Source organism: Egretta garzetta, unplaced genomic scaffold (assembly GCF_000687185.1).
Source record: "Egretta garzetta isolate BGI_Z169 unplaced genomic scaffold, ASM68718v1 scaffold19, whole genome shotgun sequence".
Lineage (NCBI taxonomy): Eukaryota > Metazoa > Chordata > Aves > Pelecaniformes > Ardeidae > Egretta > Egretta garzetta.
Window position 1 is genome coordinate 650,735 of NW_009260768.1, and position 18,083 is coordinate 668,817.

General features: G+C 42.5%; 1 protein-coding gene across 1 annotated transcript; it reads left to right on the plus strand.

The window, feature by feature from the left end:
* Positions 1-10,839: 10,839 nt before the first annotated feature.
* Positions 10,840-12,129, plus strand: KCNJ16 (potassium inwardly rectifying channel subfamily J member 16). The gene has a single exon (XM_009646151.1). The coding sequence runs from the start codon at positions 10,840-10,842 to the stop codon at positions 12,127-12,129; it is 1,290 nt and encodes a 429-aa protein (XP_009644446.1).
* Positions 12,130-18,083: the final 5,954 nt, after the last annotated feature.

An 18,083-nucleotide genomic window follows, 5' to 3' on the forward strand; every position in this document is an offset into this window, starting at 1 on the left:
ACAGCTGAGGGATTTGCTGACTGAATAAATTCATTACGATGGGACTGAGAAACCAGTTTGTTGCATTCCTTCTCTGGTGGTTCATTGTAAAGCCTTCAACAAGTATTTCACCTCTCTGGCTCCTGTCTCAGCAGGATTTGAAACAGGCTTACGTTCATTCTTATTATGTGCTTATAGTTAAACATATGCATGAATGTTTTTCTTAGATTTAAACCCAAGCCTTAGCTCTTAGATTGTCCTTACCCCGCATGCCTGGCCTGGGATTCCTCTCCAGACCTTCAAGAGCTGAAGAAACTCGTCGCCTATGATTGAAGGGTCCATTCCTTGGGGAGCCCATGGAAGAAGACATCGGGATTCACTCACAAACCAGTTCGGCAAGTGCAGGTTTGACATATAGTGGTTGAAACATGGGTACAAAAATAAAGAAGAAAATATTTGGGAAATTACATTAAAAATATTAGTAGTAGTCAATGCAAATCAAGTAAAGAATAAAACAAGGTCAAGATTTAATGTTTTTGCCATCACGAAAAGTATCTTTGTAAGCTGTGCGAGGCAGATTGTGAAAGCCATTTTCAGTGCCTGTTGCAGTGCACGCCACATGCACAGTGTGTAAGGCGGGATCACAGCAAGGAAAAAAGCTATCCTCACTCAAGAACCCTTGAGAACTGACAGGATGCCCAAAGGACAACTCTAAGAAGCAGGACAGTGAGAAGACATGAAAAAGAAGAGGATTAGATCTGAGAACCGCTGATACAGAGGTGACAGATTAGTCCAAAAGAATGGGATATCCGTATGGGTAATGAGTCATCAGGGTGTCACAGTTAGTATTGGTGCAAATATTGAGAAGGATCTTAAGAATTAAGCACTAAATGTGTCTGCTGCACATGGTTTTGGATGGAGTGGAGAGGAGAAACTTTGTATATGGAGTCAGAAATGATGAATAATGTTTGCCCCATTAAATATTTGATGTGGACCATCATTAAAGAGTGGGCACTCGCATAAATGAAACTCAGCTGTGATTCAGGATGAATGTTCCCACCCTTAGAGGAATGAGCAACTTATCTATTGGTGTTTTAAAGGTGGGGCAGAAGAGACAAGCTTTAAGAGAAGATTCTGCTTTTCTTCGTATTTCTTAAAGTACTAATCACTATGTCCAGGAACTCACTGAGATGATCAGTAATAAGCTGTGGAACAGCTTCAAGAGACCAAAAAGGAAGTTATGCAACCCACACACTGAGGTACCAATGAAATTCTTAAATGTACAGTCCAAACACACACACACGTGATTTTCCAGTTCCACATTATTTTAATTATCTGCCTTGCAAAACACCAACATACTGTAAATTAGACCGCTGAGCTTGGGAAGAGAATGACAGTTGAAAACAAGAGTGGCCAACATCATGCTGAGTATAAGTTTTGAAAAAACAGCTACTGAGTTTCAGAGTAACCTGCCTTTCCAGATCACATGCAGCCATGCTGAGGCTGAGGCCCATGAGGATGTACACACAGAGGTTCAGCCATCTGCTCTACAAGGTGTTGAAATTCATCTCTGAAAGCAGCATCCCATTCCCAAATTTCCTATAGACCCCAGTGGAGTTAAGTAGCAATATGGAAAGTCAGCATTCTGCCAAAGTCTGCGAACCGAAGAAAATGAATATTTTAAAAAGCCCTTGTTCCTTAGAAAGTATTGCTGTAATTCCAGCAAGCCAAGCCAATTCTGAAGAGCAACGATGGATACTGCCTGTGGTGATACTAAGAAACCCAACAGCTAGATCTGATCCAAAACAAGAAATCAAAGACAACCCCATTGCTGACTTCAGTAGGATTTGGATCACGCCTCTGATCTCCGAAACCATTTAATATATTTCACAGGCTTTTAAAAAGTGGTGACATATATAGCCCAAAAAATGTGAAAGCCTGTTTTGGTTTGGATACAGAGCCTGAAACTCAGGATGCCATGTAGGACTGTGGGCCTTGGCTGAGCAGCGCCAGTCATAGGAGCTACATGATACCCTCGACCAGACTTGGGAGAAAATCGTATTTAGGCATATCAGAGGTGGACTTCTGCTGTACCTACATTCACAAAAGAAAGGACAGTCATACAAGCTGCTCAGAAAAGTAAATAGTCACTCTTGACCCTAGTAATGATTGATAAATTGACTTCTGGAAGCATAGTATTTGATTGCCTGGTTTATCTGGCTACCTGTGTTAATGCCAGTCACAGAATTTTCTGGCACTTTTCCCAAAATAAAAGCACTGATACATTGTTTGACTCAATCCTTCGCTAATACTTATCTCAACCTCTTTGATCTGGGAATCACTCTGGAAAGCTGAGACAGCAGGTTTTTTTGTTGTATTTCCTAAAAAAATGTAGGATGTAATTAATTTTATTTACATGTTTTATTTTGATTTTTTTTTCTCTCTCCCCTCCATTTCCTCAAAGAAGCAATGCAAAACAATATTTCCACTGTTAGACCTTACTTCAGTTTTGAAAATGTAAAGGCTTTGGTGATTTAATTGGCATTTGAGATATGTTATTAGGTGGGATGAGACAGCTTCTGGATATTACATTGGGATTCCTAAAAAAAACTGAGGTCAGTACCCAAAGTTGAGATCAGTAGAAACTTGCAGGAGTTCCTGTCTGCCCCAGGTAGCCCTTGGAAGTTGGTAACTGGTGTCAAGCTACATCCTAGGGAACTTTCTACTATGGTTGGGGGAAAAAAAAATAAGTCAGGTCCTCAGGCTTCCTACTCACATCTTACTTCTCTCGTCTGTTGAACAGAGCTCACTCATGCTGTTAACTTGGGATTCTGTTTTATTCTATTCTGTTTCTTATATGAAATACAATAGCAAGGCATCTGATCCAAGCTCCACTGACACCAACACAAGGCTTTCCATTGTCAAAGCTGCAGCCTTGTGAATTGGCAGGATTAAAACTTGCCCAGGCAATCTAAGGGGTTCTCTGATCTCCACGTAACCCTCTGGTTAAAGCCACATAACCTTTTCTTCTCTCCGTTGTTTTTGCTACGTGTGCACACACAGAGAGCTGCAGGACCAGGGAGCCCTGAAGCCCGTAGGACTGGAGGAGCTAACTGTGGTGCCACACAAGCACAGTCCTGGATCTCCTTACCTTTCTTAGTCTACAGACATACTTGAATAAAGAGCACAACTGGAAAGACAGTTACTCTGCGTTCTTATGTCACAGTGCCCTTCCCTGGATGCTTGGTTTACAATGTGCTCCAGAAAACAGGAAAAAAAGGAGTACGCTTTCTGCCTCAGGAAGCAGAACCGCGCAGCGTGACGTAAAGGAAATGGCCCCTGAGGCTGGAAGAACCCTTTTAGAAAATCAGCTCTTGCCCGCCCCCCAAATCCTACTTTCTTAATAGCCTGTTGTGTTTTGAGAAGAGATATAACAGCAGTGACTTGTGGCAAATAACAGAGCTGAGGGTGTTGGCTCCGTTAAATGAAAGTGGTCGGCATTATCTAATCTGATTCTATCATTGTTCATGACCTGCCACTTACCTATTGTTGAATACATTATTATATTACATCACGTCTATTAAGGGCTGCAACAAACTGTTCTACTGTTCCCTGCCAACAAGATCTGGTGGAAAAGTTCCTCGAAGAATTTTTTTCTGCCTCTGTAGGCTGAATGTAATCCGTAAGGTTCAATGTGTGGCGAAATCCCACCGCGCACATCTGCAGAGCTATTGAAATGAACCTTCCCTGTGCGTCGGTGCAGACATCAGCGTGTCGGGGAGGAGGCAGGAGGAAATGATAATTAGCTCTAGCACTTGTATTCGATTGCCTCACAGCTCACTTGCCTTAAAGCCCAGGGGATCCTGCCTGCTGAAGTAAGGCATAGGTTGGCTCCTGATTTCCAAAGGAAGAAGATGGGTTATAAAATACATCTTTTCAGCTGTTCCATGTCGGCGTGTCTGGTAGATTTTCAGGTCTAGGGTGTGTATCAGCTATACCATTTTTAAGAACTGAGGCTCCAGGCACTTGACTAGAAATAGAGACTCTTTGGTCCTATCAGCCCAATACCAAAATGCAAATGGCTCATAGGTGATGGGAGGAGAACCAGAAAGAGGAATTTTCAGGTGGGAGGAGGTGACAGTGGCCCTGTGTGGATCCAGCTGCTAGACACACAGCAGGGTCACCTTTGAGGGTTGGCTCAGGTGCTCCCATTCGCTTCATTTCCCTGCAGTGGTCGGGGAATTGGCTCATCAGGGCAGCCCTGGGCCGCCCCAGCCCAGCCCCGGTGCTGCTGCTGGTGCACGGGGGCTGCTCAAAAGCTGCACCCAGCCTGAGGGCCACGTGTGCCCACCCCCAGCTGCAGCAGGGGAGGCCGTGGTGGGTGGCGTGCTGTGGAGTGCACCCTGTGTCCGGTCCCCCTGTCACCGGAGCTGCTGAGAGGTGAGGGTTAAAAAGAGGAAGAGAGTCCTGAGAGTCAACAGTTTTAGGTTTCACCCCTGCCAAATTGTCTGAGACAAAGAATGGCAGTGAGGCCCAAAATCAAGAGTTTCAAGTTGCCAGCACTTTCCATTTCTCATGGTATTTCAGTGTTTCCACTGCTTGTTCCTGGCTAAATCCAAGCAGTGCATACAGTGCGAATAAATTAAAATAGACATTTTCAGCTTTCTACAGATTTTGGGGAATGCTCTGAGTGGTAAGCAGGGGGCTGGTTCACTTTTAACCTGTCCTGTTGCTCTGAAGTGGGGAAGCAGCCTTCATCAAGGAGCAGCTTTAAGAGTCTGCTTTCTCAAACTTAAGGGTCCAAACTTTTTTTTTTTTTTGGTTTTGTTTTAAGGAGATCTGGTTTCACTTAGATGAATTAAATGTCAGTATATCTGTTACTGTGAGTCGTTCCAGTGTAGATTGCAGCACTATTGCATGACTTTAAAATCTGTGCAAAGGTCCTGCTGCTCTGTGCTAGTTATGTCTATCTTTAAAAATGTTTAATAAACAAACACTTTTATATTGATACTTTAGGTCTTGTCCCTCTATGAAGGAACTGAATAGGAAGTCTAAGAAATATCCTTTTTCTCCAGCTCTGAGCTTAGCCTATTCAAAGTTTTATTTCTGTATTTGCAATCTTCTCTTCTGCTGTTGAAAGACGAATATACACAAAATGATGGAGAGGAAAGGTGCTACTTGTAGGGTGATGCCTGCAGAACTGTGTTATAAATTTGACTGAGTCCCATTGCCAGTTGGTGAACTGCAGCCCTACCAACCTCTGCTGCACTCAGTCATCTAAGCTGCAGTGATCTGAGCAACAGAGTTTTTATTTTAAAGGGGAAGTTGAGCCATTTCAAAGCTTCACTCCAATGGCTTCAAAGACATTACTATGGCTATAAGAAAGTTCTGTGATTGAAGCTCCTGGCTGGGGTGTGCTCCACTCCTGTAAAGTCAGCACAAAGGCAGGTACTGATCTGAAAGTGCTCTGGGTCACGCTCTGTGGTGGGAACCCCTCTCCTACGTCCTTGCTCCCTAGAGGTCTGGCTCTGGGTTCAGTTTAGTGGATTTTGCATTCTCCCTCCCCTTGTAGAGGTGCCCTTCAGTCATTTGTGAGGATCTGAGCTGAGATGAGGAACATGAAATATAAAAAAAAAAAACCACTTGTAAAATAAAGTTGTGCTCATCAGGCTCTCAGACCCGACCTCTTAGAGAAAATCAGACACTTCCTGAACCTGTGAACATCATTGAGCTTTTTTTGTTCTGCCAGAGGAGGCAAGCTTTCACACCATAAAGATAAGTCTATCTTGTGGGCTTGGGGTAACCAGACATAAATGCTAAGCAGGCTGCAGATTTACAAGCATGGTCTCATGTGTCCTGGGGCATACCTAGGGGAGACTGCTAGCAAACACCTCGTGGGGCAGTCGTGTGGTGCGCGTGATATGAGATACACAAATGGTGAATCATGATGTGTGCCACCCCTTTCTGCATCAGAAGCAGAAAGACTGGCTGTAAGTATTAGGAGAAGTTTGGTCCCTTTGCAAAGAAGAGTAAAAAGAAGGAGGGAAGGAAGGAAAGAAAGAAGGAAGAGTCTCAATGCTGTCCTATAGTAGATTTATTTAGATTTTTGTGGATGGTGCGTTGGTTTTTTTTTAAAGAAACAAGTATTTGAGTCAATTCCAAAGCAGCTCAAAAGGTTTCTATTTGTCACATTTCTGGTCTCTGAGCTGAAAGTCTTCCAAGGTTACACAACAATGACTAAAACTATAAACCTTTCAGACCATTTCCAAAATGAAGCAGGAAGCTGAGGTGATTGCTAAACCAACGCTAGAGAGAGAGATCCACTTCCATGTGCGTGGGGTTAGAGTGACAGTACCCAATTCCATTCGGAGGTTTTGAGTTGTTTTCTTTTTGATTTAATCTCAGAACAGAATTATTCTGGAACCGAGATCTTCACATTGTTTTGCTTAATGTTTTACAAACAGGCTGTTGACTGAAGTTGTCACTGAACAAAAATTCACCCCTACTCGTTTACATAATGGGAAAATATAGTCACAAAATGGGTGTAGCAACAACTCGTTAGGTATTAGGTTAAGGTGCAATATAGGGGTTATGCTCATAAAACACTGAGCCCTAAACTCAAAATATCAAGATTAAATTGACAACTACATTTAGTGGAAGTCTTTAAAAGGCTAAACTTGATGCTTAAGGCTTTTAAGTTACTGCTATTCTGAGCGAGTTGATGCAAATCAAGAGTTCGTCTTCTTCTGGTACAGCTGCTGTGTTCAAGAGGAACTAGATGAAGATGGTAAATATGATGAAAAGGCTTGCTTCTGCTAGTGTTTGCTTTGTGGTACCTCTTCACTGGGTATAAGTAGGTATTGGGTTTGTTCCTATTTCTGCCACTGCACTGCTTTATGACCTTTGAAATACAGGAATTTACTTACCTTTGAGATACAGGAATTTACTTGCCTTTCTCCCATATCTAGTTGGGGTGAGATTTTCAAAGATACTGGTTTGGGGGGGTCAATATGCAGACCCCATGAACACAGGTCTCTAGAGCAGTTCTGTATCTCCCTGAGCATGTTTCAGTACCCAACACAGTAAGATCCTAGCCTTGGCTTAAATAATTAAGAATATACGCTGATTTCCTGAAGGCTGAGTCTGATACATATACGCTTTAGAAGAACTTCTGAATCCTCTCTGCCATTAAACCTAATGAAATCTTTGAGATTTCTCTATTTCTGTTTTCCTGCTATCCTGCTTAGCTTCACTGCTCCACTTTCATCTCTGATAAATTTTTATTTGGGGCGGGAAATAAATTTATAAGAATGGTTAGCAAAAGTACTGCAAATTTCTCAGCACGCTTGCTCCTCTGAACTACAGAACAGTGTGCACGAGGAGGCTCATGATGTGTACAAACATGCCCAGAAATAAAACCTACGGAAAGTAAAAGCACGACAAAAAAGGGCGAGGGTTTGTGTGTTAGTGTTAGAGGAAGGTGAAAACGCTTCCTGGCAACATCTGAGAACCATTTGCAGCAACCGATCCATGAGCTTTAGTGGGTAGAGAATGTTTTTGAATCCTCCCCCATCCCCTTTGTTAATCTTTACCAGGTAGTAGGGCCTTCAGTGTAATTCATATGGCTTTCTTAGGGGTGTATAAAGTATTTCCATTTTGAAAAAAACAAGATTTTTTAAATGGCTCTAAGATTTAAGTTCATAAGTCTGGTTGTAAGCCTGTGGTCTTCTCCCTTTAAAATTTGGTAATAATCATAGTCTTCAGACTGTTCTGCAAAAGGCGGCGTGTCTCAGTAGAGCAAGCGATGAACATCTGGCTTCACAGCCTCTCCGCCTCTCGTTTGGAATAGGAAAATCACGTGCCTGTTTAGAAGTGTGCCCATGAATGAAGTACAGATCATAATACAGACTTACATAATTCAGAAACATTGAAGGATGGTTTTTTAGACTTAAATGTTCTGAGCAGCATCAGACAACGTAAAAGAGTTATTAATTATGATGCATGATTATTATTGCACTTGAGAGACTTTAAGAGGTAGCCTGGAAAAGTTCAGATTTGGCTTACCTTTAAGCACATCCAAAATACCGGGCAACATTTTTAGATGTTTTTGAGTGGCTGAGGAGGCTGTTTCCTAAGGCTTTCAAGCACATTTGGGATTTTAGGTCATCTGGGGCACGTCTCCACTGTGCAATGCCAAATGGCTCTGAGCAATCCAATTTTCAACATGACGGAGAAAGATTAACTCAGATCCTGAAGCAATATATGTCTGTTAGTGTTGCTCTGCACTGATTCTTTTTTACTCCATCCAGCTTCAGGGCTAAATTATTTGATTCTGGTTTAGGAAGCTCTGCATCACGTTCCCTTTCTTATTACAGACATATTCTGATTGTTTTGCAAAATCCCATCTAGCATCTTGCTACGTGGCTTCATTTATACCAGTCAAAAACCAATCACAGACATCCATGAGCATATATGTATTACTACAACCTGTAACTTAGGAGAGACCCTAAGTAGAGTCGGGGTTCCTACTGCACGATGCCTCACGATCAAAGTTGTCTCCTGTGTGTGACAGGCTACCGTAAAATCAGAGTGGACTTTGCCACACAGCTGCATGTGTGACAGTCCATGATTCTTGCCAGAACCAACAAAATCTAAAGATGGTGCCAGCAAAACACCATTTTTGAAATACGATGATTTGCTGATGGCAATAGCAGAGAGTGGAATCAACTCTGTGGTCTTTGATTCATGAACTGCTCAGTCCCTTTTAGAGTCCCGGGATGTTTGTGAGTATTTTCAAGGAACTCCAGTTTGAATCAGTCAATAAGAAAAACAGTATAAGCCTAAGTATGTTTTCTATTTAAGATTATATTGGCTCCTGATTACAATTTGCTTCGTTTTCACACCTCACATTATGAGGTTCTTAAAAAAATAACTCAACAGTTTCCAGTTTTTCCTTGTTGTTAAATATGACTTATAAAATGTTAGGTCAAGAGTCTTCAATAGACTGGGCTGCCCTGTTTGTTTAAAGCTATGAGTAAAGCAAGTCATATGAATGTTTCCAAAGACTGTATTCCAAGAAGTATTTTTGGAAACATTAATGTTGTGTTTTTTAATGAAGGACACATTCTGAGGCTACGACACCATATGTCACATTCATTTCTGTATTGAAAAAAAAAAAAAAAGAAAAGAAAAAAGAAATGGAAACTATGTTTGGCTTTTAAGTGTTTTTGGAATAGTGTCTATGCATGCTTGTCATTGTTCCTTGGATGGGAGAAGAGTTCTCGGTCTGTTAATCTAGTCCATCCAATATATATTACACTCTATGGGCCTGACTCTCTTCTGCCTTGAAGTGTGTGCAGTCATTTATACTCAGGCGAAGTGAATGAAGAGCTGAGGAGAAAAGACTACTGCTAGGAAAATTTTTTAAAAATTCATTTTCCATGAATATGTTGGCTTCATTGTAAACCTACATCTGAACTCTTGTCAGCTGAAACCAGGTTAAAAATGGGAAATGTAATTTTTCCACTGAAAACTTACGGTTTTTGGAAGAATAATGACAGGTTTTCCTCAAAAATATTAGCTTTTTTTCTTCAGAAATATCAGTCAGAAGCATGACATCTGGCAAAAAATAGGGCTGTGTGCCCTATAATTTCTGACTTGTCAGGGTTTTGCGTGTTAGCAGTTGGGATATGGCAGAATGAGCTGGAGACCTGCAGGAAAAGGCATTTGCCTTTTTCAGTGCTGTATCCTACAAGTAATTCATAAGCATCCTGTAACTGATTACTTCAGCTACATCTTTCCTTTTTTATTGGATTCTAGTTGATGAGGTCTCAGTTTCTAACATAAGTTCTTGTTATTAGTCACTAAACGTATAGCCTAGCACTTTGTACAGCTGAAGTTCATATGGTTGCAATCTGCAAAGACAACCATTTTTTCTCTGATCTGACAGAGGGATCTCCTAATCCACATCACTTCCTAAATTTGTGTCATCCACAAATTTTATTAACATACTGCATGTTTGTTTCGAGCTCATTAATAAAAATTTAAATACTTTTTGGCAGACGGATTTTTTGTTGTTGTTGTTTTAAGGAATGATTTGTGAGGGCTTCCAGGACCTCAGAGAGGTTTCTTTTTCATTCGAAATGTAAATACTTTTCTACAAATTGAACAAATATGTCTGTGTAGCACTAGCCCAGTAACGTTCAATTCCATGACCAGGTTTTTCTGGGCAATACTGAAACACAAATAATGATGAATGATTGTGTGGTTGATACATTTTCTGGTTAAAACACATTAGCACTGAACTTGCCCGCCCGTGCTACTGAATTCTTATGTCTAAATGAGGGTGTTTTCCTAGGCATTTCTACTAATAGAGGAAAACAAACAAACATGCAACGAACAAATAAATAACTACCTCAAATATTTGGCTGATTTTAAGAGGGTTCATGCCATTCCTGTGACAGTTCACGAGAGCCCATCCTGCTTTGAATGTTACTTCACCAGAACATTAGAGGAGATACTCAACAGCGGGGTCACCACAAAGGTTTTTGATTTCTCTTTTCATCTACATACCAAATTGTAGAATTGATACGGATGTTTCTAACGGGTTGAATTTCTAGCTGCCTCATATTTCCCAGCCTAAGTTTTTGAGCTATGTTGTGTAATGAACGTCAGGGTCTGTACTCATTAGAAAATTGCTCATGATGGACACAGAGTGAATGTACTTAGATTTGGTGTTACATAAGAAATTAAAACAAAAATAAACTTTTTCTTTTATTTCATAGATTTCCAATGAACAAAGAAAACAAATAGCTCCTGGGACCACAGGTGTGTTCTGTAAACTGATGCCACGAGGCAGATATGAGAAAGATGCCTGAACAGAGCGGTTGCTATAGGCCTGTAAACATAAAGGGAGATAAGATCAGTTACCAAGGCGTTTGTCAAGAAAGCCCTGAAATGGGGGTGAAAAGATTGCAGAAGCGATTTCTCCACAAGGATGGCAGCTGCAATGTCTACTTCAAACACATCTTTGGGGAATGGGAGAGCTACGTAGTGGACATATTTACCACACTGGTGGACATCAAGTGGCGCCATATGTTTGTGATATTCTCATTGTCCTATGTTCTTTCGTGGCTGTTCTTTGGCCTAGTCTTCTGGCTGATAGCAATCCAACATGGAGATTTATTCAATGATGAAGAAATAACCCCCTGTGTTGCAAACGTCCATAGCTTCACAGGAGCATTCTTATTCTCCCTGGAAACCCAAACAACCATCGGTTATGGTTACCGCTGCGTTACAGAAGAGTGCTCTGTTGCAATCCTCATGGTTATCCTGCAGTCAGTATTAAGCTGCATTATTGACACCTTCATAATCGGAGCAGCCTTGGCTAAAATGGCCACAGCTCGAAAAAGAGCTCAAACCATTCGGTTTAGCTACTACGCTGTAGTAGGCTTAAGGGATGATAAATTTTGCCTCATGTGGCGCATTGGCGATTTCCGGCCAAATCATATGGTTGAGGGCTCTGTACGAGCTCAGCTTCTGCGCTACAAGGAAGACAAGGAGGGGAGAATGACAATGGAGTACAAGGACTTGAAGTTGCTGAATGACCAGATCATACTTGTTACGCCAGTGACAGTCGTACATGAAATCGATAGCGAGAGCCCCTTGTATGGTCTAGACCGGAAAGCTCTGGCCAAGGACAACTTTGAAATCCTGGTCACATTTGTCTACACAGGGGATTCAACAGGAACGTCACATCAGTCAAGAAGCTCTTATGTCCCCAGAGAGATTCTTTGGGGCCATAGGTTTAACGATGTCTTACATGTAAAGAAAAAATACTATAAGGTGGATTGCTTACAGTTTGAAGAAACCACAGAAGTTTATGCTCCTCACTGCAGTGCCATGCAACTGGATCGGAAGGAGCAAGAATGGAACCGAATCGAGAAGAGGAGGGAAAAAGAAGCAGAAACATCAGCACTGGAGATCAAGTCATTTAGTACTAACCAGAAGTCATTTAGTGCAGTTGCTCTCATCACCAGCTGTGAAGATCCAGAAGACCCGGTGACAGCTGTCAGTCAGCCCTCTGGAGAAGTTTCTTATCAGAAAGCAGCTGTGACCTTAAGTAGGTTATCAATAGAGTCCCAAATCTAGCTTTTCACTGCACTTAAAATCACATCCAACAAATTGTCCCAGCATAGCTTTTAGAACATAAACAATGAACTCATATGCACAAGTATTTATATTATAAACCTCGCTGACAGCGTGCCCACATTGTAGTACACTGCTGAGCTGCTAGAAGGAGCTTCGTACTGGTTAGTGCGGGTATCGGTAACAAATTAGCACTGGCACAAGAAAACAGCTTACATTTGGGTTGACTAGACAGCTACTGTACTTGAGCAAACTTACTGTAAACTTTATTACCCTGCAGGGACCAATGTTGGACATACCCAGAGACAGATAATGATCTAGGCAGGGAACAAAACCAATGTAGCGTGCCTTCTAGGTCAGATTTTTCAAAGCTGCCTAATTTATTTGGAAGGCCAGTTCCCAGTCCCTCTAGGAGGCTCTGAAACTCCCCCACCAGCACCACAAACGACCATGCTTTGGTTACAATTGCACCTCCAGCAGCTCAAGTGGGTTACATCGGTGAATCTATGGGGCTGTTCTTCGTAGGAGGGAGTAAACTGGCAAGAATAACTGAACCCAGTATTACCGGGTAGCTTTGGAAACCTGCTTAGACCCTGCCTAGTCCTGTGGGATCCACAGTGGGATCCTGGAGAGCTTTTCTCATTTCCTAGTCGTGAGCCATTCCCAGAAGCGCCGCTCCCTCAGCAGCTTGAGGTATGCGGTATTGTCAGCTGGCCTGGAGCTGTCTGAAGGTTTTGTTACGTGGCTCTGACGGCTGGGAGGGCTGGCCAAACTGGCTCATTTGCACTGTTCAGAAATCAAAACGAGACCTCAAGTTTGAAATAAAAATCAGCAAAATCGGGTTGAGCCTCAGAGAGAAGATCGTGTTCTTAGAGTGCAATATTTTAAATCAAAACGTCTTTCATTTCAGAATGTCAGCCTTGCTTTTCCTTTTAGTCTATTATGCCTCTTCAAGAAGACAAAGATCAATCTGGAGACCAAACAGAGTGATTTTGTCAAAATGAAATATTTTTATTCATCTGAAATGACTGTGTAAAAACGATTCTCCGCAAAGAAATTCAACATACTCAGCTGTCAGCTCAATTTGGAAAAAAGGAAAATGTTAATGTTTTGAAGTTGTCTGTGACAAGGAAGTTCCATGCTCTGCACATCTCTCTAATTATTCAATAAGCAATATCTCATCATGCTTTTCCCCCCTGATGATTACAGTTAATTTGCATTGTGTTTAATTATCATGCTAACGTAAAAATAATTATCTCTGAATTTGTGGTTCCCTAAAGTGGGATTTATCTCACCTGACCTCAGTCATCAAGGAACTCTTTGCCTGCTGGTGGAGGCTCTCTGTGGTTACTGGAACTGTTCTTCTGTCTTCACAGGGGAGTTCATCCCATCTTACTCTGGCTTTTTTGGGAGCTGAAGGCAATAGGATGTGTTTATCCTGGAAATGTTCACCCTTCTCCATATATTGTTAAAGGAGATGAGATGAGATGACTGTTGTGGAAATGCTGGCTAACTTTAGGCTGCTAAAATTAGGGCTGACGAGTCATTCACATCGTCCTGACTAATTAAAAATTTTTATGAGCTCATCACATTTAATGAAGAAAAAATAGCATTGCTGAATCTTTTTTCCTGAAATGTACTCCATACAGTAGTATTGCTGCATTATTTTAATGTCTCTTGCATTTCTCTTTTGCTAGCACTTGTCTTTGGATATATGTGATCCCTTTAGGTAGAACCGAGCATATTAACAAGCCTGGGGGGAGGTGGTTATTCCAAAGCTCATTAATTAGCCAATTTTATATGCTGAATCATCAGCAGCATCCATCTATAACTGCAATAGAAAACATCTTATTGTATCCTGGATTTGAGCACTGGCAGGCATTGAGGAAATAGTCTAAAAAAATGGGAAGGAATGTAGGAAAATGTATAAGGGTCTCAGTACTAATGTGCTGCTGGAAAAAAGACCATCCGGATTGAATAAAATAGAATATAGCCTTCAAGACATGTGAAGGAGTCCTTCCACACTCCTCGGACTTTGAAAGACCTTGGCTGGGTTGTTTTATTTGATGTTGGGCACCGCACTTCGGGAAAGCCATGGAACAATTTGAAGAGAATCCGGAGATCTAGAAAACATGTCAGTGAGGAAGTAGGGAAATAATTGAAGAAGTTTCAGTCCAAAAAGGGGTTAGGAAACAAAGAAGCAGCTCTCAAACACAAAAACTTCAATTCAAGAGAGAAGGATAACCGGTTGCCTGTATCTGGTGGGTAGGACAGGAAAACACGGGCTTAAACCGAAGCCAAAGAGATTGAAGTTAATTAGGAAACACTCGTAAAGGAGGCAAAGCACCGACAGATCCGTGGGGTGCATAATCTCTGTGGTGGTGGCTTTCAGGAGCCTGTTGGAGAAAACGTTTGTCAGGAGCGATTCAGAATGGTCAACCTTGCCTTGAACTTTCCAAACCTGTTTTTCTGTGATCCTGTGATTTTCAGAAAAAGGGAATGTCTAAGGTGAAATCTGCTCAACTGGTCACTTTACAAGTACTTACACATGTGTGAGTATTTGCTTAATTACACATGTAAAGCTACTCAGAGAGATGAGTTACTACCGAGATATGTAATCAAAATCCCCAAAATATCTTCCAAAGGTGCATATTTCAGGTGCTGTTTGTAAAAGTAGGTTCCCTTATTAAGCCGCGAATCTGAGCTGCCTTTCCCTCTTCCACTTACGAACTGTGTGAGCCTCTCGCGGAGGAGAAAATTCTTTCCTCGGAACGACTTTCCTGTAAGTGAAAGTACCAGGAGTCTGATTTAGCGTTTTGTCACATGCTTCTTGGTATAGATAGATATAAATACGTGAGCATGTATAGTAATGTATGCTTTGGCGTATAAGTCAACCGCTAACTGATGAGGGTCAGGAAGAAACTTCTCTCCTGGGCATGTTAATTCGTAACAGGCTACTATACAGTTTCTTCTACTTTTATCTACGGCATCTGATACCAGCCAGTGCTGGAGACAGGATACTGGTTGAACCACTGGTCTCAACCAGTCTGGTTTTTTCTGGGTTTCTCTGTTTGATATTTTAATTTCATTTATCACAGTATAAAAACTATGTATAATAATGTATAGTAAAGCATGCATTACATTTTTGTGAATAAAGACACAGAAATAAAGAACATGCCTCTACCACACACCTTGTGAGAGCACATTTTACTTTTCTTCCCTTCAGCCACAGTTTTAAGCTTCCATGTCTTATGCACTAAGAGATCCTGGAAAGATTTATAAGGTGCAGAGTGGTCTTTTGACTTTAGAAGATGCCAAATCATAAGCAAACCCACAAAGTTATAAATGCATTCTGTGGAAGCTTCTTAGCATGAATTCTGTTTGTTTGGAGGAACGAGCCAAACAAAGCCCTGCTCACAGCCATAGACACGCACACGCTCCTGCATGGCACTGGCAAGGGCTCTCAAGCACTGGAAGGGGCTGCCCAGGGAAGGGGTCAAGTCCCCATCCCTGGAGGGATTTAAAAGCCAGGCAGGCAAGGTGCTTAGGGCCAGGGTTTAGTGGTGGGATGGCAGGGTTATGGGAACGGTTGGGCTTGATGATCTTAAAGGGCTTTTCCAACCTAAACGATTCTGTGATTCTGTTCTATGATCCGGAGCTTGCACAGTCAACCCGCAACCTCCTCACTCGATGAAGGATCTTTGATAGTGCCAGGTAGATAAGATGGGAATGGACAGAGGTGTAGAAGACACACAAGCACTCAAAATGTGCAGACTCCTTCCACAGCTATCATTTAGGCAGGGCCTGACTCCTGGTAGAGCCAGTTCTTTGATGGGTAGATGAGGTGCTTAGAGACATGGTTTAGTAGCGGACAGGTATGGTTGGACTCTATGATCTTAAAGGTCTTTTCCAACCAAATGATTCTATGGTTCTTACATCCTCTTTGTCTAGGAGAGGACCTAGAAAAGACCCTTGCATGACACTGGTGTACAGCAGCTCTGGGTAAGTAGGAGGCAGAATCTTCCTCACCCATCTGCTCTTTCTAGATGAGGATGTTTCCCGAGGATTTTCGTTTGGCTTTTTTTTTTTATTCATCCCCATTGCAGATCTGAGTGATGCAAAAGCAAGCAAGCCTCTCCGAAACCCAACGAAAGTAATAGCACATGCACCCTCACAGCGGAACCGCAGACCTACCCCTTCAGTCATCCCTAACGAATGGACAGAAGTGCCCACGGGTCCGAAAGCCAAGTGCCTGGTGGCATTCTGGGCTGTTCAGCGAGTTGGGAGCTGAAGCAAAACGAAACACAAGTACCCTCCTGCTCTTCCAGAGCACTGCAGTGCTCCTTGCCTCTTCCAAAGGCCAACACATTGGGTTGACGTTCAGCAGCTTCTTCCCAGCCACCAAGAAGCAGCCATCGGCATTTCTTTCTGCCTCAGCTGGAAGTCGCTCACCCTGTTCCCGTCTTTTCCACAAAATTTACCAGATGAAGCAAAATTTTAACAACAAAGAGAAAATACAAACCACTTCACATTGGACTCCTGTACCATGATTATAGCTGCATCTCGGTTATTTTCTCTTGGAAAGGAGCACTATTGTTCTGGGTCAAGATTAGTTTATGTCAAAGGGAATATAATAAGGGAATATAATAAGAGATTATTATATAATTTATTTTTCCAGATTTGCCTACCACCGTTCATTAAGGCAGCTGGCACTTCCTTCCCCATTATCATGTATCATTTAGTGCATATTTTCTGTGAAGTTGATTTTCAGATGTGGGACATAATATCCCTTTGCTTATCCCTTGTTTCTTACACGCTGTGCAGGAGGTCTGACTCCAGCTGCCTGCCTAACTGGAAGCGTTATGGTTACAAAACACACTTTGGGAAACAACAGGTACCGTCCAGGGTATCAGAGGTGTTTGCGTGGGAAGAAAAAAAGAAATGGTTGGTAAGGCTTTTTTTAGCTCTTAAATCTTTGCTGGTTTTGAGCTGGGAACCTACAAACAGAAAGAGTTGGTGTTTCTGTGGTGGGCCTAAGAGGCCCATTTAGGGAAGCATCGGTCAACAAATTCACTTCCAAGCGGACAAGAGGAAGCATGACGGAAATGAAACAAGAATGAAACAAGGAGCAGTTACAGTTTTAGTCTGGGCTGAAAAACGTGGATCCATGTTTTCATGGGGCTTAAAATCACAACGCAGGAGCTACTTCCAGAACTGAAAGCTTTTCTTGGGGTCAGTCCCCGTGGCTGAGGAGGTGATGGGGGAATCAGATAAACATTTAGTCTGGAGCAGAAGAGGCTGAGGGGAGCCCTTATCGTCCTCCACAATTCCCTGACAGGAGGCTGTAGCAAGGGGGGGGTCGGCCTCTTCTCCTTGGTAACGGGCGATGGGACGAGGGGCAATGGTCTGACGTTGCATATGGGTAGGGTTAGGTTGGACATTAGGAAAAATGTCTTCACAGAAAGGGTTGTCAGGCTCTGGAATGGGCTGCCCAGGGAGGTGGTCGAGTCCCCATCCCTGGGGGGATTTAAAAGGACAGATGAGGTGCTTAGGGACAGGGTTTAGTGGTGGGATGGCAGGGTTAGGGGAACGGTTGGACTTGAGGATCTTAAAGGGCTTTTCCAACCAAAGCGATTCTATGATTCTATGCACATCAGGCAAAACCGGCATGAAGTTGGGTAATTCCTTTTTGGGCTCATATTGCTCGCTCAAAAGCTAGGATTATTTTGAAGCGGTGACATTGCCACCTGTCAGTCGGCGCTCGCTTCATGCCCCACAGCACCGAGTCACCTGGGACTGGCAGAAACGCCCGAGAACTTCCAGGCGTCTCCCCAAAATTCCTCATCTCTTTGGCCCAGCGGCAAAACCCCACCTCGGATGCAATCCGCCACGTCCAAACAAACAGCGGGGCTCCATGTTTTCCGGGCGTTCCCCCCCCCAAACCCCGCGGGCACCCG

Excerpts from the sequence above, each read along its gene's own strand:
- KCNJ16 (XM_009646151.1), top strand. The coding sequence starts at position 10,840 with ATGAGAAAGATGCCTGAACAGAGCGGTTGCTATAGGCCTGTAAACATA.